The 27,400-nt window shown below is 45.9% G+C and overlaps 1 protein-coding gene across 2 annotated transcripts in view; it reads left to right on the top strand.

Moving 5' to 3' along the window:
- Window positions 1–1,046: 1,046 nt before the first annotated feature.
- SEL1L3 (SEL1L family member 3) overlaps window positions 1,047–27,400 on the top strand; it is a 100,222-nt gene continuing 73,868 nt past the window's right edge. For both annotated transcript variants that reach the window (XM_079919745.1, XM_079919744.1), the window contains exons 1-5: window positions 1,047–1,301; window positions 12,896–13,466; window positions 23,655–23,781; window positions 25,417–25,538; window positions 25,892–26,007. In XM_079919745.1, coding sequence (XP_079775871.1) covers window positions 1,134–1,301; window positions 12,896–13,466; window positions 23,655–23,781; window positions 25,417–25,538; window positions 25,892–26,007 — 1,104 coding nt within the window. In that variant the 5' untranslated portion in view covers window positions 1,047–1,133. The remainder of the gene's footprint in view (window positions 1,302–12,895; window positions 13,467–23,654; window positions 23,782–25,416; window positions 25,539–25,891; window positions 26,008–27,400) is intronic.

Raw genomic sequence — 27,400 nt, 5'->3', positions numbered from 1 at the left:
TTTTTTTTTTTTAAAGCTGTTTGTACACTTCAAGAGCCTCACCCCTTTCACTTGGGGCTTGAGCACAACTGAATTGGCCTAATTAATTCATTTTCTTTTCGGTCCAAAGTGGAAGCCGGGGCACAGGGATGCAAATCAAATACAAACGCGATTTGGGCGCCGATACTCTGGACAATTAAAACAAAGAGCTCGGCGGCAGTGGCGCCGGCCCGGCACAAAACCCTCGGGAAGCATCCAGAACATGCCGCGAACCAGCCGGCAGGGTGCGGCGCACCTCGGGCTAAAACGGTGCCCGCAGGGAGGAGGCCCCGCGCCTGCAGGTGGACAGGTGGAGGTTGGTAGGGGTCAAAATCCACCCTTAAAGACTGGAAGCTGGGCCACTGCGTGGCGCGACTCCACGGGGGCACACTCGCACTGTGCCCGACGGGAATGGCGCCCTTGCCAAAAAAGCAACCAAACAAAAACCCATTGCACGGGCGGGAACTAGGCTGCAGGACCCGCCAAAGGAGTGGGTGGGAGAGAGAGGATGCGCAAGAGAGGAATAGAATGAGAAAAGGAGGGAGTGGAGAGAGGAAACGGATTGAGAGTGAAGGAAGCAAGTGAAAAAAGAAAAAAGAGGGGGTTAGGAAGAGAGGTGAGAGAGAATTGTAGAGAAGGAAAAAAGGGAAGCGGAGGGCGGGGAGAGGGATCGCGGAGAGAAAGAGCGCGGAAGGGGGGTGGGGAAGGAGAAGGAAAGGAAAGAAAGGGAAAGGGGGTCTGGCCGGGAGCGGGGGGGGCGGCGGCCAGGGGGCGGGGCCCGGGTCAGTCCCCACCTGCGTGGGCGCCTGCTGCCGGCCGGGGTGGAAGCCTGGGGGCCGGAGGGAGCGGCCGGGAGGCGGGCTGGGCCGGGAGCGGAGGGGAGGGAGGGGACGGGGACTGGGAGGCTGGGAGGAGCTGGCGCTCGGCTGGGGCTGCGGGGGCGGCGACGGCGGGAGCGGCAGTGGAGGCGGCGGCGGGTCCGGCGGCGGCGGCGGCAGGTGGCCCCGCGCGCAGCGGCCGGCCCGGCCGGGGGCGGGCGGGAAGGTGGCGCCTCGGGCGGGGGCCGGTCCCTGCACCAGGTGACCTGTTCCGGCCCGGATCCGGGCGGCCTCGCCATGCAGCGGCGCGGCGCGGGGCTCGAGTGGCCACGGCGGCAGCAGCAGCAACAACCCCTGCCGCTCGCGGCCGGCCCCCGGGCCGCAGCCATGGCCCCCCCGACTGGCGGCGTCCCCCCGGGCCTCGGCGGGCGCCCTGCCTGCGCGCTGCTTCTGCTCTGCTACCTGGTGAGCGCCGGACCCTGCCCGGGTCCTCCCCTCCGCGCGGGGCCCCGGGGACGCGGGTGGGGGCGGCCGGGGACCTCTACCTCGCGGGCGGGTGCGGCACGGCTAGTTTTGTCTCTTCCTCGCCGCCGCACCCTTGGCGCTCCCGGCACCTGGGACGGGTACCCGGGGCGCGGAGAGCGGTGCGTGGACCCGGGGCGCGGAGAGCGGTGCGTGGACCGGGTCTCCCTCCGAGACCCGTTCCAGACCCGGGTCAGGTTCCCCTCGACACCCAGTCCTGTTCCCCACTCCACCTGGGAGCCTCGCCACCCCGCGTTTCCTCCCTCCCCGCTGCGCACGGCTCTCCAGCTCCCTCCCTGCCGGTCCTGGGCGTCCCTCACAATCTTCTCGAGGTTCCTTTCCTTCCCTTGCCCAACTTCGCCTCTTTCTCTCTGCGAATGCCACCCGCCTCGCCCCTCCTCTTAGTTTCCACCCGGTCCTCATGGCCCGGACCGTTTTGTGAGGACGCACCCGGCGATGAACCTCGTATTTCCAGCGCTCTTCAACTCCTCCATGGTCACTCCAGCCAAGTTGCGGCTGCCAGCAAGAAATCTAGTTCTTTGTAACACGCTTACCGCCAGAGTGGGGACTTTAGCTGCGTCTTGAACATTGTCATTTCAGAGAACACGTTTGGCTCATGCGTGTCCGTTTACAATTTGCACACTTCCTGGCTTTTGTTTTAGTCATCAACTAAATGGCAGTAATCTGTTTTTCAAAACCAACTCATTTAAAATACCAGAGTAATTTAGACCCTCGGAACAAGGTGGGGGAATATTCCCCAATTCCTTTGCCGGCTTGCTCTCTTCTGCTTTGAATTCTCCTAAACAACAGTAAATTTACAGGAGGTGACACCATTTCTGTCCAGCCTACCTTATGTTCCAGGATCCTGCAGAAACCTTGGGTTATCTCGCCATATATTACTGTAAATAAATGAAATGGAAAATGCTGAATCATGAAACTGATGTAATAGGAAATTCACAGAATGCTGAAAAAGAAAAGAAAAGAAAAAAAATTGAGTAGTGTCATTGTCCAGAATTCTTTTCATTTATGTGGCATTGCCATTATTCGGAGACTTTCTTCTTGGAGGCAAAAAACTGCTTAGGAGACATTGGCAGGATTTAGAATTTGATTCCAAAGAAAGTTGCCGCTCAGCCCAAGTTTCTTTTGATACCCTTTACTTGTTGAATGTTTCATTTCTTGAAGCAAGAGGATGTAAAAATGCAAATTGTAATTCTGCCTCTTCATCTACCTGTTGAGCAATCCATGCTTTTCCTCATATTGTAAAATAAGCCAGTACCATATTTTGTGGTTGGCTTTAGTTCATATTTTTATAAGAAGTTGTCAGTTAACATGAATGTTTTTTTCACCCAGGAGATATTATTATTTAACATTTATGCCACAGGGTTACAGCACACAGGCTCATAAATAAAACTGCCATAACAGATGACAGGGTTGCAGTTTAAACAGATGATTCCCATCCACAATGCACTGGTTACCCACAGAGGCAGAAATGAGGTAGTAGAGCAGTGTTTGAAACAATGTACAAGTGGTCAGGAAAGTTCCATGTGGAAATACCAAGACCTGGCAAGCAGAGCCTGCTTCTTGACTGTTACAAGAAATCAGAGAAACAAGAGCAATAAAGGCCGAAGTCGTCCACAGGAGCAAAGACAGATGATGGAGCAAGTATAAAAGTGCTGTATGGGGTTTCCCTGGTGGCGCAGTGGTTAAAAATCCGCCTGCCAAGGCAGGGAACGCGGATTTGAGCCCTAGTCCGGGAGGATCCCACATGCCGCGGAGCAACTGGGCCGGTGAGCCACAGCTGCTGAGCCTGCGCTCTAGAGCCCACGTGCCACAACTACTGAAGCCCGCGCGCCTAGAGCCCATGCTCCGCAACAAGAGAAGCCACCGCAATGAGAAGCCCGCACACCGCAGCGAAAAGTAGCTCCCGCTCACTGCAACTGGAGAGAGCCTGCGCGCAGCAATGAGGACCCAACGCAGTCAAAAGTAAACTAAATAAAATTAAAAAAAATTTATAACATTTCTGTATGGACCAAGGGGGATTTGAGACAACAGATCACAGAGAGGAGAAAAATGATGCTATGGACAGACTGTGGTGAGTTAGTGAAGTGGTGAGGTAGGGCTCCAAAAAGAGAGATTATAGAAAATACTGTAATGTGGAAAATAACTAGAGCATGGATGAATGTCTTGGCAGACAAGGAAGGGATGGATTTTAGAACTACCATGGAGAGGGAAATGTCAGTGCTTCCTGAGTATGTGTGTTTCCTTCAGTTGGGCTTCAGATATGCCACTGTTAAAAAAAAAAAAACTTGAATAAACAAGAAAACCATTTTTCAACTGAATGAGAAAGTTTTGCAAAACCCAGGGAAGCAAAAGTGTGACTTGGAAGGTGGGCTTCACCCTTTGTTCTAAAGGTCTAGCCATTGGTAGGGATTTTGCTCGAGAGGTATGTGCTACCAGAGAAACTGCTGAAAGGTAAGCCTTCTTGACCTTGGAGAAATTCAGCTGCAAATTGGGGAAGATGTAAAACAGCTGCATGAACACATGAAAAACATAAACTACTGAGAAAAATGCATGAGTGTGTGTCTTGTACATCAAGGAATACTTCCTAGAGAAAGTGCTTGGTCAGGGCAGGGGGGTGGACAGATGGAGGGTGGAAGTTGAGCAGAATAGCTAAGCAGGACCTCAGGAATAGGTAGACACTAGAGGAAGAAAGCTATCCCATAATTTGGAAACCTAAATAATAATAGTAGTAGTAGTAATAATAGTTTGCATTGCGCTAGGTTATTTATATGCATTATCCAATATTAATCTTAACAATAACCTTGTGAGGTAGGAGCTAGTATGATCCCCATTCAGATGAGTTAACTGAGGCTCAGAGAGGTTAAGTTAGTTGTACTAGGCCACACAGGTAGTCCAGGTTTGAAACCCAAGTCTATCTCCTTCCAGAGCCCCAGTTCTAGCCATTCATTGCCTTCTGGATTTTGCTGCTTGTAACCCGTTCCCCTTATGCATAGATGTATGGGCCATTAGCAAAGTTCTCAAAATTAGCAGCTTCTGTGAAATTGACCAGGATGTGAGGTCATGTCTAAAGTAGCCTAAAATATACAAAGCAGGAAGCCCAGGCCACAGAGTAGAAGCAGGATGTTAAAGAGGGGGAAAAAAAAAACAAAAGTAAAGCCAGAAGATATTTGCCATCACAATGGAGAGGCAAAGGATGGGGCCCTTGTATAATCCAGAGGCAGCTGGCAGAGTTTAGCACTTGAGTTTGTATGAACATGTGTCCAAGAGTATAGCCAAGTGTGCCTTGGAATGTATTACAAAGACAAATTGTCTGTGATTTGGGGACTGACTCCTGTTTTGTGTCATCCCTACCTATTTGCTGGTTCGCAAGGGCTGGAGGTTGAGAGAGGCCTTCTAGACAGATGCCTTCAAGCCCCTGCCACCCTGATGGAGAACAGGGTCCTGAGGTGATGAGCACATTCCTCCTCCATTGGCTGGGACAGAATAACCTTCAGTAGCAGCCCAAGAACAGTACTGTGACTGTAGCTAGGATACTGCCAAAGCATGAATAATTGTGATGAGGCCTGAAAGATAAGTCACGGAACGATGCCAAGCAGATTTCTGAAAAGATGATCCCTGGTTCCGGCAGCTGCCCCCCAAATTCTGAGGTCACCAAAGGTCAAGATGCAGAGAGCCTCCTCAGAGAGGATGGCGCCTTGAAAGCAAAAGGTCACGGAAACCGCTTCCACTGAGGTTACGGGTGCTGACTGGTGCGGTCCATGATGGTCTTTCTTTGCCTCAGAGACCCCCTAGCCATTCTCGTCCATCATTAACTCTTACCTTCCACCAGACTTGGCTAGAACAGCCTGAGACTGCCCAGCCCCATTTGTGACAATGGCACTTGGAGAAGGCAATTCTGTCTCTTTGGAACTCTGGTCTCGAAGTATAGTTTTTTCCTAAAATGAGAAAACAAATCTCACAATGGCTGGTATTGGTGTCAGCTGTAGAGCTGAAATATTCCGAGTGGACATTTGCACTTGTGAGACAACCAGAAGACAAAGAAACGAGAGGGCGTCAGCGGCACAGATGTATGTGGGGCTCATTGGCAGGCAGTGGCTGTGACAGAGTCTTGTACAGAATTCTCTGTAAGCGACCACAGACCATCAGTTATCCCTCCAGAAGTGTTTATTAACTCCTTGCTTTGTGTAACACAGGACCTAGGAACTTCAAAACGAGGTATAGAGACCTTCAATTATCCACTTTGTGCAAGAATGATTATGGAGACCCATCCTCTAACTTCACATCAGCCAATAGCTTCCACATTCATTCCAACCAGAGTCCCTAAAATCTCCCAACTGGCGGTGTTTGCCTCTTGCCTTCTCTTCTTTCCAGCTGCCTGTTGGCAAAAGTGTGGGAGCCACCAATTGGCTGAACGGAGCAGCTGGAGGGCAGGTAGAAGAGAAGGCGTAAAGAGGCCAGGCAATTCACGGAGAAGTTGGGTAGCCTGGAGTAGACCATAAATAGCCTGAAGGGAATTCAGTGACCCTGTCTATTGGCTCATCCCATTCCCTGGAGGAAGGAGCGGAGGGGGCACGAGGGCGTGCGGCATGTGAGGAACTGCTGAGGAGCTTCTGCTCTGGTGGCTTGTCGTTTGCCTCCCAGCCTCACCCGAAGAAGGGCTGAACCAAGCTGGGGAGTCGGTTCAGTGCAGCGTGTGTGTTTGTGAGATAACATCTACCCTCCCCAGACGTAATGCATGGTGATCTGTTGTGATTTTAGCCCCTCACCCCACACTTTCAAGACGGGAGTGAGCAAAATCCCAAGATTCCCCCACCTGTAACCAGAAGGTGGTGACGGGTGTAGAAGTGGATGAGTTGAGGGCATCATTTTGGGTGTTTCTGGAAGGCAGCAGGCACACCATCGCCAGCTTTGGAGTCAGCAGCTATGGGTTTGAATTTTGGTTCTGCTTTTTAGTAGCTGGGTGATCTTGCGCAAGTTACTCACCCTCTCTGAATCCATTTCATTTCCTCAGCCGTTAACTGGAATGCTGTGTCCCTCAGAGAGCTGTTGTGAGGTTAGAGGGGAGAAGTTCTATGAAATTCATTGTGAGAGGATGAGGTTAGAAGTGAATGAGAAGACTTACTGCGTTTGTCCCCGTGCCTAGCACATAGTAGGTACTCAATGAAATTAAACGGCACCAAACTTGGTTACCCTCTCATAATTTGTGTCAGCAAGAAATAGCATATCAAACAGTATTAAAAGGGAGAGAGGATCCAACACAGCAGGGAGTGTTGATCATTATTGCAATGGCGTTTCTCTAGCCAGCTCTCAGGTTTGGGAAGGCACACGGGTTGGCTGGGAAATGTTTCCCAAGGCTCATCTTGACCTCGAAGTCCATATTGATGTCATCGCTCATTCTGCTTAATTGCATGCTTTGTTGACATAAACAGAATTTTTGCTTATTTCTAGTTGGCAGAAATCGGAAACGTAGGCGTCTTAAGCCAAGACAATTACCTTTTGACCTGTGGAAAGTTTGATCCGGTTCAGAGAGAGGGTGCTCAAAAGGCAAGGTTTTCTTAGGTGACTGTGGGGCAGAATGGACAAGGATGAGAAAAATAGCCAATTATTGTTTGCAATCAGACATAACCACACGCACATGTAAGTGTAAATGGACCTCCCGTAGAGAGACAAGTGACATGAGTTAAGATTTTCTAATGTCTCTGTTTCCTTAAATAATAAGTGGATCATATAGAGAAAAGAGCCAAGTTTTCTCACGTCTTTGGAACAAGGGAAGGTTATTTGAAGAGCGTTTCCTCTTACTGATTTTTAAAGGAATGAGATGGACTCATCCTAAAAAAAAGTTCAGGTGGTTTTGATAGATTATTTTTTCCATCCAGAAGATACATTAAGTTCATCTGTTTCTTGATTCCCAGGCTGAACGGAATGCATTTAGAGTTCCAATTTGGGGTCTTGTATCAGGAACACACATGAAATGACCCATCTCTGTCTTTTTTTTTAAAAAAATGACAAAATATACACAATTACACAAAGACGAAGGACTCTATGTTTTGTGACTGTGTGGGATGTTGTCAAATTTGACTTTGATTAGGGCTTCATTCGGGTATAAACAGATGTTTGAGGGCTCAGGCATCTTTCAGAGCCCAGCTCCATTGTGTGCGGAGCAGATCAGCAGCTTCCGAGGTGAAACATCTATGTGGTTGCCTAAATGGCATAATTGGAGGGGCACAGAGGTGCCCTTTACACCGCAACTAGCTCGCTTACAGCTGCAGTACATCTGGCCTTTGTTTTTAAGGCATTATCTCCACCAGGCTGGCCTGGAAACGCACATATGTGACATTACCACTGTGTTTTTCATTATCACATTAACATGGGTGAACTCGCCAGATGAGCACGAGTCCAACAGGGGGTGGAGGGGCAGGAAATTTAAAAGTTTTAATTTATATTTTTTGGTGTGGGGAAATGGAAAAGTTCTAGAATGTAGGGCAGTTGCCTGAAAGGGAGAAGTCCACCCTAAAGGGACAAGGTGGGCGCGAGTGCCACCTTCTCTGACCTCACAGTCCCCCGGATCGACTCTGACCCCCAGGGGCCCAGTGAAATGTTCTTTGGAAGGAGATTAGTGAGGCTGGATGAAAAACAGAGGAGTGCCAACCCCCATCCCCCCACCCGCCCCAAAGGACTTGTGAATGTCAGGAAAGTTTGGTGGCGACTCAAGATTGGATCGAGTGCTTTGGTTTATATGCAGGTGCCCCCAGCGCTGTGGGACAGTTGATCTGAGTTGGGCCACCGAGGCACCTGGCAGAAATGCCCACGCCTGGTACTTATTTCAGCAAAAAACCCTTAGCCAAACTCTACGACGTGCCGAGCTCTATCTTACAAGCCGGGGACGTAACAATGAACAAGACATGGACTCTGACTTTATAATTTCTAAACAAAGGAACGTTTGGGTGATTTTTAGCTTATGTTAATGCAACCTGGCATGTGAAAATACCTATGAAGGTTGGACACGTGTCATGCCCGTAGCTGAAACTCTTCAAGTTAATTGCCTTATTTTCCTGACAGGAAATAGCTCATAACACACACGTAACTTGAGCCAGGAAATCAGCTTCAGCTTAATCAATATTTAGAATGTGATGTGTCTCTAATCGGTGTTGGTTTTGTACATAACAGAGGTAGCCACGACTCATGGCGTAGCAGCTGCCCGCTGGGTCTGCTCCAACCCACGAGATGCCAGCTTCCTATGTTACATAGGTGCCCACGAGAAGGAAGATTGCAAAACCTTCCTGAGGGATTTAGACCATGCTCCTCAAATCACATACAGTAACTCTGAGGTCCTCTTTGGGGCTGGCATACCCCCATCATATTAAGAACATCGCCCTATCCCTGAAGTTGCTCTTCTCTTGTTCCCCAGCTGTCACTAATGTTTCTCTCATTTTTTAAACATCTATTTCAGTCCATGAAATTCTCGTTGTTGTTGTTGTTTTTTGGCTGCGCCAAGTGGCTTGCAGGATCTTAGTTCCCCCACCAGGGATGGAATCTGTGCTCCCTGCAGTGGAAGCACAGAGTCTTAACCACTGGACCGCCAGGGAAGACCCGTCAGACCATGAAATTCGACCTCTTTTCCTAGCCTAGCTCCAACTTCTCATCCTACTTAGATCTTTATTGAAAGAAACATTAGCAAGGTGTCAACATACCCATGAGGGACCCTTGGCAAAATAGCAAATCAAGCCCCATCAACCACATGTATAGGAAATGATGCCTGATTGGGTTATTCATCTTATTTCTCCTATGTGATCATTCCTTTAAAAAGTATATCTTTTGTCACTCCGTGTTCTTTAAAACTGTAGCACTTTAAGTGGTCTTCTAATTCAGCTGATTATTATATGATCTCGTCATCTTTCCAAATGGCTATAATTCAGAATAATGACGAGAACACATCTTCATAAAAATGACAAAATAACTAATATCTAATGATACAAAAACTCTATCTAGAATAAAAGCTCGATAGTCTATAACAGTGATCTGCAAACCATGGCCCCCGGGCCAATCCGGCCAGCTACATTTTTCTGTAAACAAGGTTGCACTGGACCACAGCCATGCTCACTGGCTTGTGTGTTGTCAATGTCTGCTTTCTTGATACCACACTAGATGGACATCAGCAGCTGAAAAACCCCAAATAATTACCATCTGGCCCTTTTTTACAGGAAAAGTCTCTGACCTCAGATCTAGAATAGCGCCATTGGATAGAAATATGTGAGCCACGAATTCGAGCCACATATGTAATTTCACATTTTCTAGTAGCCTCCCTAAACAAGTAAACAGAAACAGGTAAAATTAATTTTAGTAATGCATTTTATTGAACTCACTGTATCTTAATCTTATCATTTCAACATGTAATCAGTATAAAAATTATTAATGAGATTTTTTTATCCTTTTTTGTGTTCAGTCTTTGAAATCCATTGTATCTTTTACACTTACAGCACATCTCGGGTTAAGTGCTTAGTATGACCTGTGGCCACCATATCGGATAGCATACATCTAGGACCCGTCAACCTGGAATTTACTTTTACTTGAGACTCTGAAGCCAGTGAAAACAAAATGATCTTCATATGAGTATATGGAGATTTCCTTAAAAACAGAATTTCAAGAGAAGGTGCTAGAGAGACTACACTGTCAGGTGTCCCATACCTTCTTCATTCTCGTCTGTCACCACCCATCTCCACAATGATGAGCCTGGGGTCTGGAAATCTGTGGGTCACCAAGCAAAAGTGAAACTATATTTAGCATGATGCTGTGCTTATTAACGTGGAAAAGTGGGCTGGGGCATTTTTAGCAATAAGATGTAAATGAATTAACTGCACTTTCCAATGAAATTTAAGGAAACCAGACAGCTCTGTTTGAAAGAGGTTTTCACTGGAGTTCCTAGCATCAGCAATAAAAATGTGATTAAAAAAAATTGAAGTGGGAGAACGGGGCCTGGGTGGGGTATTAAGGTATACATGAAAAGAACAAGGAAGAGGTTTTAAGTCATTCTTTGAGAAGGGACACAATGTGATATTTAATATACCACAGCATATCCTGGACTCTGTTCCCTATTGTCTCACTAAATAAGCAAATGTCTCCTTCCGGGGAGCTGAGAAAGGGAAGCCTTGGGGGCTTTTGGACTGAGGCGCGCAGGTCACCCATGGGCACCACTCTGGTCCAGCTCCCATCAGCACCAGCAGTCTCTGGCTTTGGCCAAACGCTGCTATGGGCTTAATAGCTCGATTTGAATCTTAAGGAGGCGGCCACGTCTCGGCACATCTGGCCAAATGAGTAAACCATCGCTTGTGGACAAATGCTGGCTGTATCTCTCTTCATATGAAAGCAGAATCAGCCTGGAGTTCCCAGGCAGCCATGGAACGGCAAATCTTTGGTTTCATGGTGTGTGCTGTGGGGTGGAGAATGTCGGAGTGGGCATGAGGAAAAGGAGCCAGGCTTCCGGGCCGGCCTCTGCTAAGCCCGCAGCTGCGGGATGTCGGAGAACATCCCCTTGGGGTTGCCATGTCCTTGTCTGAAAACCGGGGTGGGCTGGCTTATCACCAAGGGCTTGTGACCCTCATATTCCCATGTCCTTTTGTGTCTTTATTTACAAACCTTCTGTCCTCTGGCCAAACCTGGCTGCTTGCTAGACCCCCAGGACAGCCGCCTGTCCCTCCTTTCATGTCTCTACTTAAGCTGTTCACACCACTTGCAGTGTCCTCCCTTTGCCTCTCTACCTAAAGAACTTCTCTTCATCCATCGAAGCCCAATTGAAATGCCATTTCCTCCATAAAGCCTTTCCCAGAGCCCCCGTCAGAATTACTGTCATTTGGTGCTGTGTTCCCTTAGGGTTTGCATTTAGTTTGACTGGAGTGCAGGCCATGTTCTGCCAAGTGTCTGCTCTTTGTAAACATGATTCTCTGATTCCAGACTTCGCATTTTACTCACCTTTGCCCCTCCTACAGCCCTAAGCCAGAATTGAAGAAAGAGGTCCCTATTTCTTCCTTCTTTGGAGAAGACCACAGTGACCTTTTTCTTTAAACTTGTGGTTAAAAAATTCATAGCATAACATTTACCACTTTAGCCATTTTTTTTTGGGGGGGGGGTACGCGGGCCTCTCACTGTTGTGGCCTCTCCCGTTGCGGAGCACAGGCTCCGGACGCGCAGGCTCAGCGGCCATGGCTCACGGGCCCAGCCGCTCCGCGGCATGTGGGATCTTCCCGGACCGGGGCACGAACCCGTGTCCCCTGCATTGGCAGGCGGACTCTCGACCACTGCGCCACCAGGGAAGCCTTCCACCTTTTAACTATAATGAATAATGCTGCTGTGAACCTGGTGTAAGTCTATGAACATATCTCTTCCAAGCCCTGCTTTCAACTTAGATATAGACCCAGAAGTGGAATTGCTGGGTCATATGACAATTCTGTGCTTAATTTTTTAGGAACTGCAGTACTGCCTTCCACAGTGGCTGCACCATTTTACATTCCCAGCAGCGATACACAAGGGTTCCAAATTTCTCTGCATCCTCTCTAACACTTGTGGTTTTCTTTTTTTAAAAAAATAGTAGCCATTCTAATGGGTGTAAATTGGTCCAAAGTAACCTTTTTGCTATTGTGTTATGGATGTCTAAATCTCAAAGTCACATTTAGAACAGCTCTTAGCATCCATCCATCCGTGCCTCATGATCAAAACATTGCCTTAATTTCAGGACCAAACTTTCCAGGTTTCTTCTGGAAGGGAAGTCCACACTGAGAGGGCTTCATCATCTAAAGAGCTAGATAACTAACACAACATTGTAAATCAACTATACTTCAATATAAAATAAAAATTAAAAAATGAAGAACTACATAAATAAACCTGCAGCTGAAATCTCTCTTGGCACCTGTGGCGCCATCCATGGTGAAAGAATCAGACAACACAGTTTGTGGTCCAAGCCTGCCTGTGTGTGATTTGGAGCAATAGAAACCTCTTGCTGGCCCATTCATCATGCATGCTTGTCCTAGCTCAGAACTTATGGAGAAAAAGCACCCCAGCTGGCATCCCTGATATGTGTTCTCTCCGGTGCACTTTGAACTCTTCTCCCCTCCTTTGATTTGGGTGCATTTGACCACCATTTGAAGTCAGGACAATAGTTTGGAAATGTCTGGAGCTGGATTGCCTCTTTTTCACTTTAAGGCACGTTCACTGCTCCTGGATTTGTCGTGAACTAGCTCCATCATTTGGAAACCAACTCTGGAATGTTTGCCACGTAGATTTGAAAGTCCCATCTTGATGAGCAGATGCTACTGAGTCTGGAGAGAGAGTTTAATGTGGCCTAATCTTCATTTGTGTGTGTGTTGGTTTTTCTCCAATTATTCGGTAGTGCTTTCGACATCTTTTATCTTCCACTTTCATTGCATTATGTAAATGGATATTTTTTTCTTCCAGGAAAACAATGATTCACGTATCTGTTAATATGATCATTTTTAAGCTTTCTGTATCTTTTTTTTTCTTTTCAGAATTTTGTACCATCTTTGGGTAGGCAGACTTCCCTGACGACGTCGGTGATACCCAGAGCTGAGCAGAGCGTGGCGTACGAAGACTTTATTTATTTCACTGTCTTTGAAGGAAATGTTCGCAACGTTTCTGAAGTCTCGGTGGAGTATTTATGCTCTCAGCCTTGCGTTGTCAATTTGGAAGCAGTGGTTTCATCTGAGTTCAGAAGTAGCATTCCCGTGTACAAAAAACGGTGGAAGAATGAGAAACATCTTCACACCAGCAGGACACAAATAGTACATGTGAAATTTCCAAGCATCATGGTTTATAGAGATGATTATTTCATCAGACACTCCATTTCGGTATCTGTGGTGATACTACGCGCCTGGATTACTCACCGATATAGCGGTGGAGACTTGAATGTTAAATGGGAGGAAAACTTGCTACATGCTGTAGCGAAGAATTACACCCTGCTGAAGACCATCCCACCTTTTGAACGCCCTTTCAAAGATCATCAGGTGTGCCTTGAGTGGAACATGGGTTATATTTGGAACCTTCGAGCAAACAAGATTCCCCAGTGTCCTCTTGAGAATGGTAGGTCGTTTGCCTTGCTAGGAACCTAATTCTCATTTTTTTTTCCAGACAGCTTGGCTCATAAGAGGAGGGCAGGGGAAAATTCTTGTATTAGTGGTGGGGGACAAAGCAAATGGAATCTGTAATTTTGGACTTTGGGGACAAAAGAGGAAAAGTGAAAAGGTGTTGAGAAGAGACAGAAGAGCAGAGAATAGGATTGAACAGGGAGTTGAGAGAGGGACAAAGAGCCATGGAAGGGGTGCCTTGAGAGGCTTGTATCTGCTTTACGTTGGAGAGGAGCTTTAGTGCCACTGAAATGAGGATGAGGAGAATCTTCCTCCCCATCTCCCTCAAAAATCCCACATGTGTCAGTTTTTGTGCAGCGTTGGCTTTTCAGCCAAGCCTACCCGGGTTCAACTCCTGGCTCTGCCGCTTTCTGCCAGTGTAACTTGCAGAGTCTCAGTTTTCTCATCTGTAAAATGGGGGTAATAAATAACAATTCCCTCAGGGCAGTATTGTGAGAATTCAATGAAATGTGCTCAGCACAGTAATCAGCACTCAGTAAAAATTAGTAGCCATAGTGATGCTAGAATGCAAACTCTGTATTTTATCCTAAACGTCACAGGGTCACAGCCACTGAAGGATCAGTAGAGGAGGCCTCTCTGAAGCACTGGGGTTGGAGCTCTCTGGCTGCGTGCATTTAGAAGAAGGGGCTGAAGTTCTCTCCATTGTTGCACGGGCACCTTGCTGTATGGAAGCTGAGCGCCTGCCAGCTCCTCTCCATATCCTGCAACGGGAAGCTTATGCAGCCATGCTCCCAGGCACCCGCCTGGAGTCGGGCAGTGTTTCCTAAAGTGGGAGCCTAAGACCGCCTGCAACACAATCACCAGGGCTCTTGTTGCAAATGCAGATTTCTGGTCCTCATCTATTTCCTGCTAAGCCAGGATCTGTGAGGCGAAGGGCCCTAGAATCCACATTTTAAATACATTCCCGTGACTCTGATGCACCTTAAAGCTTGAGAACCTCTAGAGCAGGGATAGAGCTGGTGGGACTTTGAGTTGCAGAGGCTGGACCCCCAGGCAGGCTTGGTGGGTGGAGGAGATCCACAGGCCTGTGACAGCAGACCCAGGGACGTGCCTGACACCTCTTAGTCTCCAAGAGGAATGGTTTGGAGCAAGGTGACTTCAGGACACAGTGACAACACTGGCAGTGAGTATTTCCTGGGGCTACCCCCAAACATCCCTGCATATAATGAAAACCAAAAGGGCCAGAGCCCACTTGCTGTAGAGCCAACACAGTTGGCATTAAAAACAAAGCAAAACAGAACAAAACCTCTTTATTTTGAAATAATTAGAGATTTGTAAGAAGTTGTAAAAATGGGAGAGAGTCCCCTGTATCCTTCCCCCAGCTCCCCCAATTGTGACATCTTCCATAACTACAGTACAATGTCAAAACGAGGAAACTGACGTTGATCTAATACTCTTAACTAGACTGCAGACCTTATTCAGCTTACCCCGGTTTTTACGTGCATTTTTGTGTGTGCGTAGTTCTAGACAATTTCATCCTACATTTTATCTTAATAGCCCTCTTCTGTGTCTGGCTTATGTTTGTGCAGTGCTTTAAATACAGAAATATCTAGAAGAAGAAGACAAATTCCTTTTCTGTGTGTGTGTCTGCACATTGGGGGTAAGGTGGGGTGGGCAGTTAAGCCTCTGAAATCGTCGAGCTGCGTGCGTTTTGATGATCCGTGTGCCTCCCTCTTCCAGGCCGAACCCTATGCTAGTATCCATCTGGAATGCCTTCCGCAGGGGTATCTAATTTGTGAAGGAGAAGGAAGCATGGGGCACACGCAGCCACAGTTTTGCTTTGCCTCCGATTGATTTTGTCAGGGCTTAATGATTCCATTTCATGTTTGGCAAATCACATATTTCTCATTGAAGAATGACGGAATCGCAAGCTGGAAGTTTTCAAATGAAGTCATTTACGAACCGGTTGAGTACTTAGGGCTCCTGAACGTACCCTTAAACTGTGAAACGGCTTTTCTTTTCTTTTGTTGTTCCTTCCCCTATTCACAGGGCTCAGGAACAGCACAGAGGGATTTTTTTTCTCCCAGCCTCCTTCAGACCATTACTTTTGGGGTGAGAACCAGTCTCATAACACAGAGGAAAACCTTTTCTAAGAGTCAAAGTCACTGGAAATAGGTGTGGGGAGCTTCCTCCACCCTCAAAACCAACTGTTTGTATGGCTAAGAAAAGGCGAGCACTTCCTCTCCCTCTCTTAAAAAGACAAATCAAAAGAGTGTCTGCAGCAGCCCTGTCAAAGTGTCCACGACCTTTGTTCTTGTTATTGTCTGCGCGATGGAAGGGGGCCAGGCCTCTGGCTTGTTCCCAGCAGGGGCTTCTTTTTTCGGCTCTTGAAGAACAAGAGTCTAGTGGGAACAACAAGGTGGCATCAGGGCACCACGGGGGAGCTTTCAGGCCTGGCCTTGTCACAGTCTGCAGCCAGCCCTGGTGTGGGGTGGAGGGAGACGTTTTTTGTGTCAGGTGCCTGATGTCATACAGGAGGTCTGCGTCTGAACTAAGTACCCCCCGACTCGCTTGCCTTTTCTTTTTTTCTTTATAAAGAGAGAGCCCAGTCCCCACGCACCGATGTTCCGTGAGTGTGGTTGCAGTGCCCCTCCATCAAAGCCTTAGCTTCGGCTCCCAGGGCCTGAGCTGTGCGCGCCCAGACACTCTGCAGCTTACCTCCTGGGCTGGGACTGTGCCAGGCCGGGCCGGTGGGCTGATTGTCGGTGGAGGTGCAGCCGGCTTCTGTCCCGCCCCGCTGAGTAAACCTACCCCAGATCAGAAGCCGGCAGCCTTTCAGGACACGTGTGTGCCAAGGCTCGGCCACGTGCCCTTCTGATGCACCTGTTCCTGCTGCATCCTGGGCGTGTGGGCCATTGGCGGCTAGGTCCACCCTGCCTGAGGCCACTTATTGTCCATTCCCTTGGGGGAGGGCACCGGCCATCAGCTGCTGCCCCTCACCAGCCACACGTGTGCCTGACTCACCCAGAGAAAGAAATCAACCACACAGGCCGGTAGCTCTAGGGGCGCACCTGGACTTGACGTCCTATTTTGACAGGTCAGCTAGCCCTGCTGCCTCTATCTTCGGCCCGTCACTGCATATTCAGTTGCTTCTCACCAGTGTTTGCTGTCATCCTAGTCTAAGCCACCATTGTCCCTGTCTGGACTCCGTCCGTAGGCTGCAAATGGCCTCCCCACTTGCCCTGGTTCCTCACACGGCAGCCGGTGCAAGCAGCTCACCGCACCCCCTGCAGGCGGCTCCTCCCATCACACCAGGAAAAGTCAGCCATGTCCCCTAGCGTGGCCTGTGGAATCTGTCCCTGTCCCCTTGCTGGCCTCATCTCCTGCCACGCTCACCCTTGCCCACCTGTCCCAGCCACGCAGACCTGCTTGCTTCTCCCTTGATGTACCAAGTTCGCTCCCATTTTCGGACATCTGCATTACTGTCCCCTCCGCCTAAGATGCTGCTCCCCCGGATCACTACATGGCTTGCTTTCTTATCTCATTCCTACCTCTACACAAATGTCATCTCATCCGGGACAGCTTCCTTGACCACCTTATCTAAGGCGGCAGCCCCACCCCTGCTACTCCCGTCCCATCGATATCCACCTTTTATTTCCTTCACAGCCTTGGCACCGCTGGACCTTGTAATTAAATATATGTAATGGCTTATTTGCCTGTTGAGTGTCTCCATACTAGAACACAGGCTCCATAAGTCCCGCTTTGTCTGCTTCCAGTGCGACGCCCTGCACACAGCAGGCTCGCGGTGACTGTTGATTGAGTGATGAATGCTGTCAGCCAAGGGGCAAGGACCCTTTCTCTCTTAGCTAATGTGTGACCATCACACTGTGACAGCACCCTCACACGGCTACGTAGGGAGCATGTGGGGCTGGGCGGCAGCCCCGAGCCTCCCCTAGGGCCAGCACACTCTGAGGCTTCCCCGGTGGAGCCCATTTGGGCTGAGCTGGTTAAAGCTGCAGTGAAAAAAAAAAAAAAAAAAAAAAGCTGCAGTGATTCTCCTTTGCAACCACACATGAGCTCACCTGCACCCTGCACGTGCCCTCTAGTTTGAGTCTGTCCTCTCCCACCCCTATACCTCGGCTAAAGAAGCTTCTTTTACAGGCAGCTGCCTTCCCTGGCTGCCCCCCAACACTCCCCCACCCCCAGTGCCGTCTTTCATGTCTTCCTGGCAAAATCATACTCATATTTCAGTAGCCAGCTCAAATTTTCCCTCCTTCCCCCAAAGCACTTTTCTTTTCTATTGATTCCCACATCAGAAATTAACTTTCTACCCTGCAGCCTCCCCTTGTTCTCTGTTGGTGCCCATCACCCCCTTAGGATGTGTATCATGTTCAATTCAATAAAGATTGATTGAACACCTATCACGTACCAATTTCTTTACTAAGTCTGGAGGCTCAAAGATGCAGACACGGTCCCTCTCTTTAAGGTGGTTTTACAGGAAGTAAACACAGCTACCAATCGTAACAGCTACTTTCCCTTACTGAGCACTCGCTATGTGCCAGGAACTGCGCTAAGTACTTTGTGCGAGTATCTAATTTAACCCGCCCAGTGCTCTACTGTCGTTACTTACAGAGGAGGAAACTGACTCAGAGAGGTAGAGTAATTTGTCTAAGGTCACACAGCTAATAATGGAGCTAGGACTTGAACCCAGGTCGTTTGGTTCCCAAACACCATGCTTAACCATTAAGCTATACTGCCAGATGACATCATGCAGCTATTCACTTATTTAACTCACTTATTCACTGAAAAAAGTTACCGAGCAGTCTACGTGTTAGGCCCTTTGCTAGGGTTCTTCACAGAGGAAGTGCCGTTTGAACAGAAACTTGAAGGATGAGTAGAGTTTTCACTGTCAGAAAAGGAATAAAAGAAAGGCATCCAGGCAGAAGGGAAAAAAAGAGGAGGCAACGCAGACTGATGGGGGAGTGGGGACGAGCCTACATCCCTTGGTGTGAGGGATGGCAAATGAGTTTCATCTTGCACGCCAGCTCAGAGCGATGGGAGTGGCTACCTAGAGCACAGTGCTGAGAGGGATTCTGAGGCCGAGCCTGTGCTTAGTGAGAAAGGGTGTCATGTGGATTGATTACCAATGTCTGCCACAGGTGAAGCGTGGAGTAGCAGCCCTGGAGCTATTATTTGTTCAGGTAGAGTCTCAAGTGTGAGATAGGCAATTCAGGAAATAAGACTGGGAAGGCAGGTTGGGGCCGCACTTTGGAGGTTCTTAAATGCCGGGGTCAGGTGCAGTAAGCATTCTGTCCTAATTCTACCTATATGAACATTTTTCTGACCTTCCCTCTTAAGTCAGAAACTGGGGAACCTGGAAGTTTCCTTCTTCTCCACTCTCTTTTCACTAACAATTCATTCTCATTTTCAGGTCCAATAGATTGGAAGTGGAATTTCTTATAACAAAATTCCTTTACAACAAAATCATAGACTGAGTCACATTTTGGAGACAGACTTTACGTGTCTCTGTGAAAATATCAGCTTATTCAGTGAGACAATTCAAGTTAATGACATGATAATACTTTCTGTAACTATAAGAACTACATATTTGATACTTCTGGAAAAAAAAGACACAGTTCTTTCTTTCCCCCAGTTAATCACTGTAGACTGGATTTTTCAGTAATAGTGCTAATGAGTACCTAGCATCTGCATTGCCCTTCATGATTTCTGAACCACTTTTCCGATGCTGAATGTCTCATTTAACCCTTAGTAGCCCCAGGGAAGGACAGTATTCTCATTCTCTCCTTACAGAGGGGAACGCTGAGGCTCAGGGAATTTGTTAATGGAGTCCCAGTTCTCTATTCTTTCACCTTTGCTAAGCCACCTCTCTGAAATATGCTAATACAGTCCTAACCCAGGTTCTAAATTAGAAGGAATACACTTTTTTATAAGTCGAATTTTCACTGACATGGGTCACCCTGTTTTCCTCACCCACTGGACTTTGCCTCTTTGAAGTGGATTGAACCACCACAGCGCCCAGCGCGGGGAGACCTCTGCATGAGGCTGGCTCCTCCCACTTGCATGGAAATGCTCAGAGATGTTGTTCTCTTCCCTTGTAGCCAAAAAAGTAATACAGGTACCTGGTGGAAAGTTCAGAGAGCATAAAAGGGTTTGGGGGAAGAGTAAATTCCCACCCACCCTATTCTTTTGGTCCTATTTCTAGAAGCAAACTCAGTAACACTAGTTTCTGTGTCTGCTTCCAGAAATGTTCTCTGCCCATATAAGCATTAGATTGATAACCCCTTCTCTTCATACACACGTTGGAGGATACTATAGACTCGGCCCTGCGCTCATTAACAATACGGCAGAGATTTTTCTATGTCAGTACTTGCTACACGACCCCATTCTTTTCAATAGCTCCTTAGCGTGGCGTTGCCTGACACTCCATAATTGATTTACCCTGTCCCCTGCTGATGGTCGTGCAGGTCATTTCTAGTCTTTTACCATTAACAAGGTTTCTCCAAGCATCCTTGTACATGTATCTTTGTACACACAAATAAATATTTTGGGAGGATAAATTACTGGGAGTGGAATTTATTTACTCTTAAGACTCCTAGTATTGAGTATGTTACAGACTTCCTTAGGCACTCACTTCACTGCCTAGTATCCTTTGGGGTGGTAGTTCTGACCTAAATCATACTTGCTAGAAGGTAGAGTTTTTGCTCTCAGGCTTTGGCTTTGAGGAAAATAAAACTCCTGATCGCTGCTGCCTGTTTAGTATCCTGCATTTGGAAAGCAGATTGAGTTATCGACATTCTAACTTTACTTCTCTGGGTGGGAATATCTTAGCTTCTTTTCCTCCAGGTTCCCCTTACAAACTTTTAGCCACAGTTATTCCTTGCCTCAAGACTATCTCTAACTTCCCCACTGAGGGACTGAGGGTCTCAGCTGCATCATTGTGATGTATTTGAAGCTCATCCTGAATAGGGCTTTGTTATGTAGAAACGGGCCCTTCCCCAGAGCAGGTGTCCTGTCGGGGCTCTGATCACTATGCTGAACTGGAGAATGGGCTGTGTAAGCCCCCCAGCCACTCCACTTAGGATGATACTCAAAATACTTAACAAACAGTATGGGCTGGGGGCCCCAGTCAAGCTCCCCCGGGCGCTGGCCCTGGTGCTGAAACAGGGTGGTGCTGGAGATCCTTGCTGAGCCAGGTTCTACTCTGAAGGAGAAGCCAGGGTGGGTGGGTAGTGGGTGGGGCCTTTGGAGGTTCAAGGCAACACCAGTCATCTAACCAATACACTGACGTGTTTCAGTACTTTAACAACTAGTACAGCAGCTCAGGGGCATGCCAGCTGAACACCAGTCCTAGCTCTCTCTGTGAGGACTTGTGAGACGTGATGTGGTCTAATAAAAAGCTCATTGTTTTGCAGTGGCAGACCAGGTTTGAGTCATACAACCTTCAACAAGACACTAACCCCTTTCTTGTCGCCAAATGAAGGAGTTTGCACCACGTTATATCTAATGTCTCTTTTTGCTCTAGAATCTGAGGAAATAAAACAAGCAAAATGACCAAGGGGGTAGGTTCCAAACCTGAACTGTTTTCCTGGCATTTTGTGTTTACGTCATAATGATGCCTTTTCCCTACCTAACTTCCTCATTCAAGATTAGCCAAAGAAATGGATTTGGGGGAAGGACCTGAAAAAAGAGAGACTTAATTTTTGGCTTGGGCAGCATGGGGCACATTATAAAATTATGGAACGTGTTGGGTGAAAGACAGGTTCAAATTCTGACTTGGTCACAACTATGTTCATTTGATCATTCATCCATTCATTCATTCACTCCCTAAATATTTATGGAGTCTCTATCAAGTGTTGGCCACTATTCTGGCTCTGAGGATGGAATAATGAATGAAGTAAAGTGCATGCTCTCTTGGAGCTTACATTCTATGTAAGTGAGCCATTTAACCTGTTTGGGCCCAAGTTCTGGACTTAAGTGTTCCTACCTGTAAATTCTTTAATGGGGCATGGCACTGGTACTGTTACTCCCCATTCTTGTGCCTATGACAGCCATCACTAATCAGTTATAGCACTCCAAGCAGCCAATCAGTTACTAGAAAATGTTATCCTGGGCTAGATGAATTCTAAAGTCCTTCCCTGCACCAAAATTTCATTCATATTAGTTATTTCTAATGAAATGGAAAGACAATATTATACTGAGGGAAAATTGTAATAGAACTCCAAATCAAAGAACTAGTAAAGCTACTGATTTTACAAGAGAACCACCATCACTTTGGTTTAGTTGAATACAAAAGATATGTGTTTATAAAAATTATTTTAGATCTTTGCGTCTTAGATTTTCCCTCCATAGTCTTTTGCTGCAAGTTCTCCTATTCAGCCAGCTTTTCTTTGATCACTGGTTAAAGGAATGGCTCATCAACATTCACTTTTAACTCCCTTCACTTTAGAAACCTCCATTATGAAGCCTCCTTTTACTGGAGTCAGGTTGGGCAGAATCAAATCCTGTTCATTTTGATAAATGTTTCTACTATACACTAGATAACTCAACAGCAATCACTAGCAGAAGGCTTCCCAGGGGGCTAACATGACCGTCTGGTCTCTTACGTTCCACTCAACACGGTGGAAGCCAACCAAGGTCGGCTGATATCAACCTCTTGGTGAATTTTTTCCTTGGATTCTGAAGACACCCTTGCAGTATTTCCATTTCTAATCCCCTCTCTCCACTCCCATAACTAACCAGCAAGTCCGGTGTGCGCAAATTGAGCTCAAGTTGCAAAGAAATAAGCTTTGAAGTATTTTTGTTGGAATTGATAACTCCACCCTTTTGGATTTCCAAATGCATCTCTGAGACTTTGAAAACATTGCTCTTATGATTTCCAAGTTGTAATGAACCAGAGGTACCTCTTTATGTAATAAAACATTTTTCCCCATTGAGGAATGAGAGCTGGGGTGCCCAATATCCCAGGCTGAGGCTCCTGTAATTTCTTCCAATATTGGCATTCGGTAACTTGCGCAGAAGTCAACTCTAGGAAGCCCAGGAAAATAGATTATTTCCACCATTTAATTATGGATATTTAAACCAAGGAACATTTTAAGAAAGAAAAAAGTGATCTTTATTTCTAGGTTGTATTGGTGAATTTTTTTCTTTGAAGGGGGGGGGTATTGGAAATTAAAAACTCCGTATTAGCGTTGTAGGTATTAAATATAGATGAAATAACTCAGTTTTCCCTTTCAGATTTGTTACGGATGCTCCTCTTCTCTAGACCACAGAATTCTCACACATTTGCAAAATAAAGTGGAAGCCTCCCTAGTTTTAAGGTGTATGGTTAGTAATATTTGCATAAGGTAACATGTTGAGGTTATGTGGAAAGTCTGCACGGATGAAAAAAAAAAAAACTGTGCAATTTTAAGTGCATAGATTCTGAAACCAGACTGCTCGAGTTTGAATCCCAGCTCCACCTCTTATTATTCAACCTTCTCTAAGGCTCAGTTTAAAGAGGGACAATAAAAGAATCCATCTCATAAATTGTGAAATTAAGCAAGATTATTCCTGAAATGTGCTTAGCATGTTGCCTGGCATATTCTAAGTGTTAAATAAATGTTAGTATTTTAGCAGCTGTGCATCTATTTCCTCATCTATAGACGGGGGATAATAATGAGGATTAAATGAATTTATATATAAATATATATGCATATATTTTTATACAGTAGTGTGGACCATAGTGAATGCTACTGAAGTGTTAACTGTTGTTATTATTACATAAATTCAAAACACTTTTCTTAGCATTAGAAGTGCAGGATGTAAGATGGTTAAGCACACAGACCCTGAGCTGGAAACTTGAAATTTCGCTCTACTACTTATTAGCTCTGTTACCTTAGGCAAGTAATTTTACCTCTCTATACCTCGGGCTTTTCATCTGTAGAATGGGACTAAGAAAGAATCTCCTTTATAGGGTTGCTATGAACACAAATTGAGATAGCTCTGTAAAGTGCTTCTCAGGTGGCTGGCGTATATTCAGTGTGCAATAAATGTTTGCTAATATTTTCAGACTCTTCATTTAAATGTTTGATGGGAGCTAGGCAGTGGGTTCCAGGAAGAATGTGATGTTGGAAGCAGTGTTTTTCTGGAAATAATTAAAAGGTAGCCATCTTGCTGTTTACAGATGTGGTCACCCTCCTGGGCTTTCTCTTTGCCTCCAGTGGAGAAAACACAGGCATTGTGAAGAAGTTCCCGAGATTTCGGAATCGAGAGCTAGAGGCCACCCGACGCCAGCGGATAGATTACCCAGTGTAAGAAGAGGCCGGTGATGGGGGCCGGTGGGGCGGTAGTACTCTTTTTATCTGAGGACCAGAGCAGGCTAGCGGAGCCAGTTAGGAAGATCTACCTTTGTAATATGCTTTGGAAAAATGATGAGATCTACATAGCTTAGGTAGAATTTGTGGACCTGAGAACCTCAAAGCATTCTGAAATTATTCTTGCACTTGGCAATCAATCCTCGCTTGACCTTGTACGTTGGCCCTGGGAATGACCCAAGTAGGTGAGTCAGGTGTTGGAGCCTGAGGCTTTGCAAGGTGTCAGGTGCAGCCAGCCACAGCCCTGGCAGATTGCAGCCTTCACGTTGCCTTTTCTGTCTTGGAAGATTGGATGAGCTGCTTGAAATCTCACAACTTCTGATCTCCTCCACTGATTTCAGCAAAACCCAGATATATTTTTTTCCTTCTGCTGAATTGAAGATGCTGAAAATTGTTCGTGGTTTACCTCAGACTGGATGGATTCAGCAGAGTGATTTAATTCTTCCCATGCTGCTGGCTGTAGAAAGATCTTGAGTCACTTTACTAAGCGTATGTTCTTGCTACGCTTCCTTGTAATAACTTATCTTCATGAGCTTTTGCTCAGCTGGGTGGGTCAGGAGGGAGCTGTGTGGTACCATCTGTTTGTATATCTTACCACCGATTTGAAGGCCCGTTTATAAAGCCCAGAATATTCTAAAGGTCTTGTTGGGATGAGTCCCCAAAGAACCTGGGGCCGCTGCCACTTTAACCCGAACTGTGAATTGGTTACTGGGGTAATGGAGAGCATTCTCTGTACAGGTTTTGACCTTGATTCATGTTTCACATGCAAAATGCATTACTCCCAGCTTATCTTTGAACTGCTGGTCACTAGCACAATGTGTGGCATCTAGCAAATGTTCTGACAGCAAATATTTGCTGAATGATTGGTGGATCACATAGCTTGGCTAAATGTGTCCTAGTTAAGTTGACCACTGTTATTTTATCCTCACTCCACAAATCACAGATGGACAATATTTTTTCAACTAAAATAGCCCTAGTCCAGAAATGGAACAATGAGAGTAGTTGTTCCACATTGGTCAGCCAGAACTGTGATACTGAATAACCTAATATGGGCATTAAAATTGTATCTGTGTGTCCTGTTTAGCATATAGTGATGCCATTTGCAAATTATGGCATTTTTCTGCCTTAGAGCTTTTATCTTTGAAAGAAACAAAATTGCTCAAAAGGCCCTAATTATGTTTTTTTTAAAATCATTGAAATTAGAACAGCTTCTTATCAAGTCACCTCTTATTAAAATCCAGATTTTTATTCCGTGTCTGGCTTTATAAGCCTTAATCAAGGATTCAAATGGTGGGCCTGTGCGAAGCTCAGAAAGACACAGGAAGGGTTTTTGGCGCAAGGTACAATGTCTGCTAGTTTTGCACGACGCTTAACTCCTGTCTTTTGCAGTTACTGTAACTACCTCCTTTGTCTCAAAAATCAAGCTTTGCAAGCTGATCTCCCATGATGAACACGAAGGCAAATTCATCCCTTCATTGGAAAGAAAGCAATTTACTCCGTCATTGTTAACTGTAATTACCTGCTCTTGGATGATATCAATCTGCAGAATTTTTTTTCTCCTCACTCTTATAGGTTTACTGTTTCACTGTGGCTTTATTTACTCCATTATTGCAAGGCCAATCTCTGTGGGATTCTGTATTTTGTTGATTCTAACGAGATGTACGGCACGCCTTCTGTATTTCTTACTGAAGAGGGTAAGTATGAAACCGAACCTTTAGAACGATAGTGTAGCTTTCTTATGCTCTGTCTACTGGCAGATACGTCTGTCTAGAATAAGGAATGTTGTCAACGTGGCAATTCAATGAGAATGATGGTTTCCAAATATGGGATTCAAGTTAAACTTGTTTTCTGGAAGATTAAAACAAACATATACAGATGAATGCACATATGTGTTTTGTTTGTTTTGCTTTGCTCTGCTTTTATTTAAAGGAAGAAGGAATGTGATCTAGTCTTATAGCTTTTTAGGACAGTCGTCGAAAAGATATAGCCACTTCGTTCACTCCTAAGTATTTTCTGTCGTTTTCACAAGCTTTCATTTTCCTTTTAGGCCACTTGCATATTCAAATGCATCTTGTCAAAGGAGAAGACCTTGCTGTAAAAACGAAATTCACCATACCCTTGAAGGAGTGGTTTCGCCTGGATATCTCTTTTAATGGTGGCCAGGTACTGAAAGCTCGCTCCACCGTGATTCATATCAACATCATCACTTAACTTTAAGCATTGCTGTAAAGTCAGGGAGCTAGGAAACCTGCAAAAACAAATTTGTGGTATCTGATAAACTTTTACAACCATAACACTTTCTAAATCAAATTTTTATCGTTGGAAATTTAAATCATAAGAATTCTATCCCATTTAATTAACTTTTAAAGTGCTTCTTTCGACTCTATTGTGAATGAGTAAAGAATATAGCCAGCTACATAACCACGATTATCTGAGCAATTGAAACCTTTTCTCCTAGCGAGATAGGCTTTGGGGAGATAAATGTTAAGACAGCCTTGGCCATATTTATATAGTGTTAGCAAATCTACAACTTTTTTACAGGAAATGGATTGGTTAGTTCAGCCAAGAAATGGTTTGACTGTTTTGGGCAGTTAAAACAATTGCTTATGCTTGGCATTAAACCGACAAATGAGAACCAACAAACCTAAGTGATGATTCCGGTGAGATGGAGGTCCTTTAACTACTTTGTACTATAAGACACTGCACATAATAGCTTCAAGCTTTCATAACGCAGATTTTATGGATTATGGCACCAGCAATGTGGATGTTTGAGAGCTTGGCTTCTGGCGGTAACTCTTGGAGGAAGATTCCTGCAGCCACAAATGCATTGTGTATGATAGGAAAACTCTCTGGCATGACACATGTTCTGTGATCATTGTTAATTAGTGACATAGTGACATTGCTATAATTGAAGATGATTCCATTTCTTCATATATACGATGTCAGGATGCTACTTTCTTCTGGTTACTTTATTTTCTCATCAGCTTTTCTTATTGATGTGTAACTTTCCGATAACAAAACTGGAAAAGACTTTTTGCTTGTCTTGTGTATTAGATAATACGCAGACTTCCCTTGGCGGTCAGGTCTATCACATTTCCTTTTTCTGAAGAGAAAAGAAATCAAGTCAGTCCTTGTAGCTTTCCTGAGGAGAGGCTGTAAGATGTTAGCTGGAAGTTTTTGTATGTTTGTTTCCTTGATGCTGTTAGGTGACATCGCTGTGGTCCATGTTTTAGCTTCTCATTTGCATGAGGGTTATGGTGGCATAGCTTTCTCTTAAGGTCAGCTCAGTACCACGTGTCACTTAGGTATCAAATCGTGAGAGCAAATCACAGATCTTATTTTGCACCAGCTGTATACAAGGCACTGTGCTCAAGGAGCTTACAGACTATTTATGGAAGTCGTATTAAGCAGGTGAGGGGTGTCATAAGGCGAGCTTAATTGCCAAATGGTTCGTATTGATTCACGGAAGAGAGACCGCACTTCACCCTGGGGTGCTCAGGGGAGGTTTCATAAAGAAGGTTCCTACGAATGGGCAGAGTTTAAATGGAGAAGCAGG

The sequence above is a fragment of the Stenella coeruleoalba genome (genome assembly GCF_951394435.1).
Source record: "Stenella coeruleoalba genome assembly, chromosome: 4".
In the NCBI taxonomy this organism is placed as follows: Eukaryota; Metazoa; Chordata; class Mammalia; order Artiodactyla; family Delphinidae; genus Stenella; species Stenella coeruleoalba.
The sequence above is the reverse complement of the archived record's forward strand: the minus strand, read 5'-3'. Positions and strand labels throughout refer to the sequence as shown.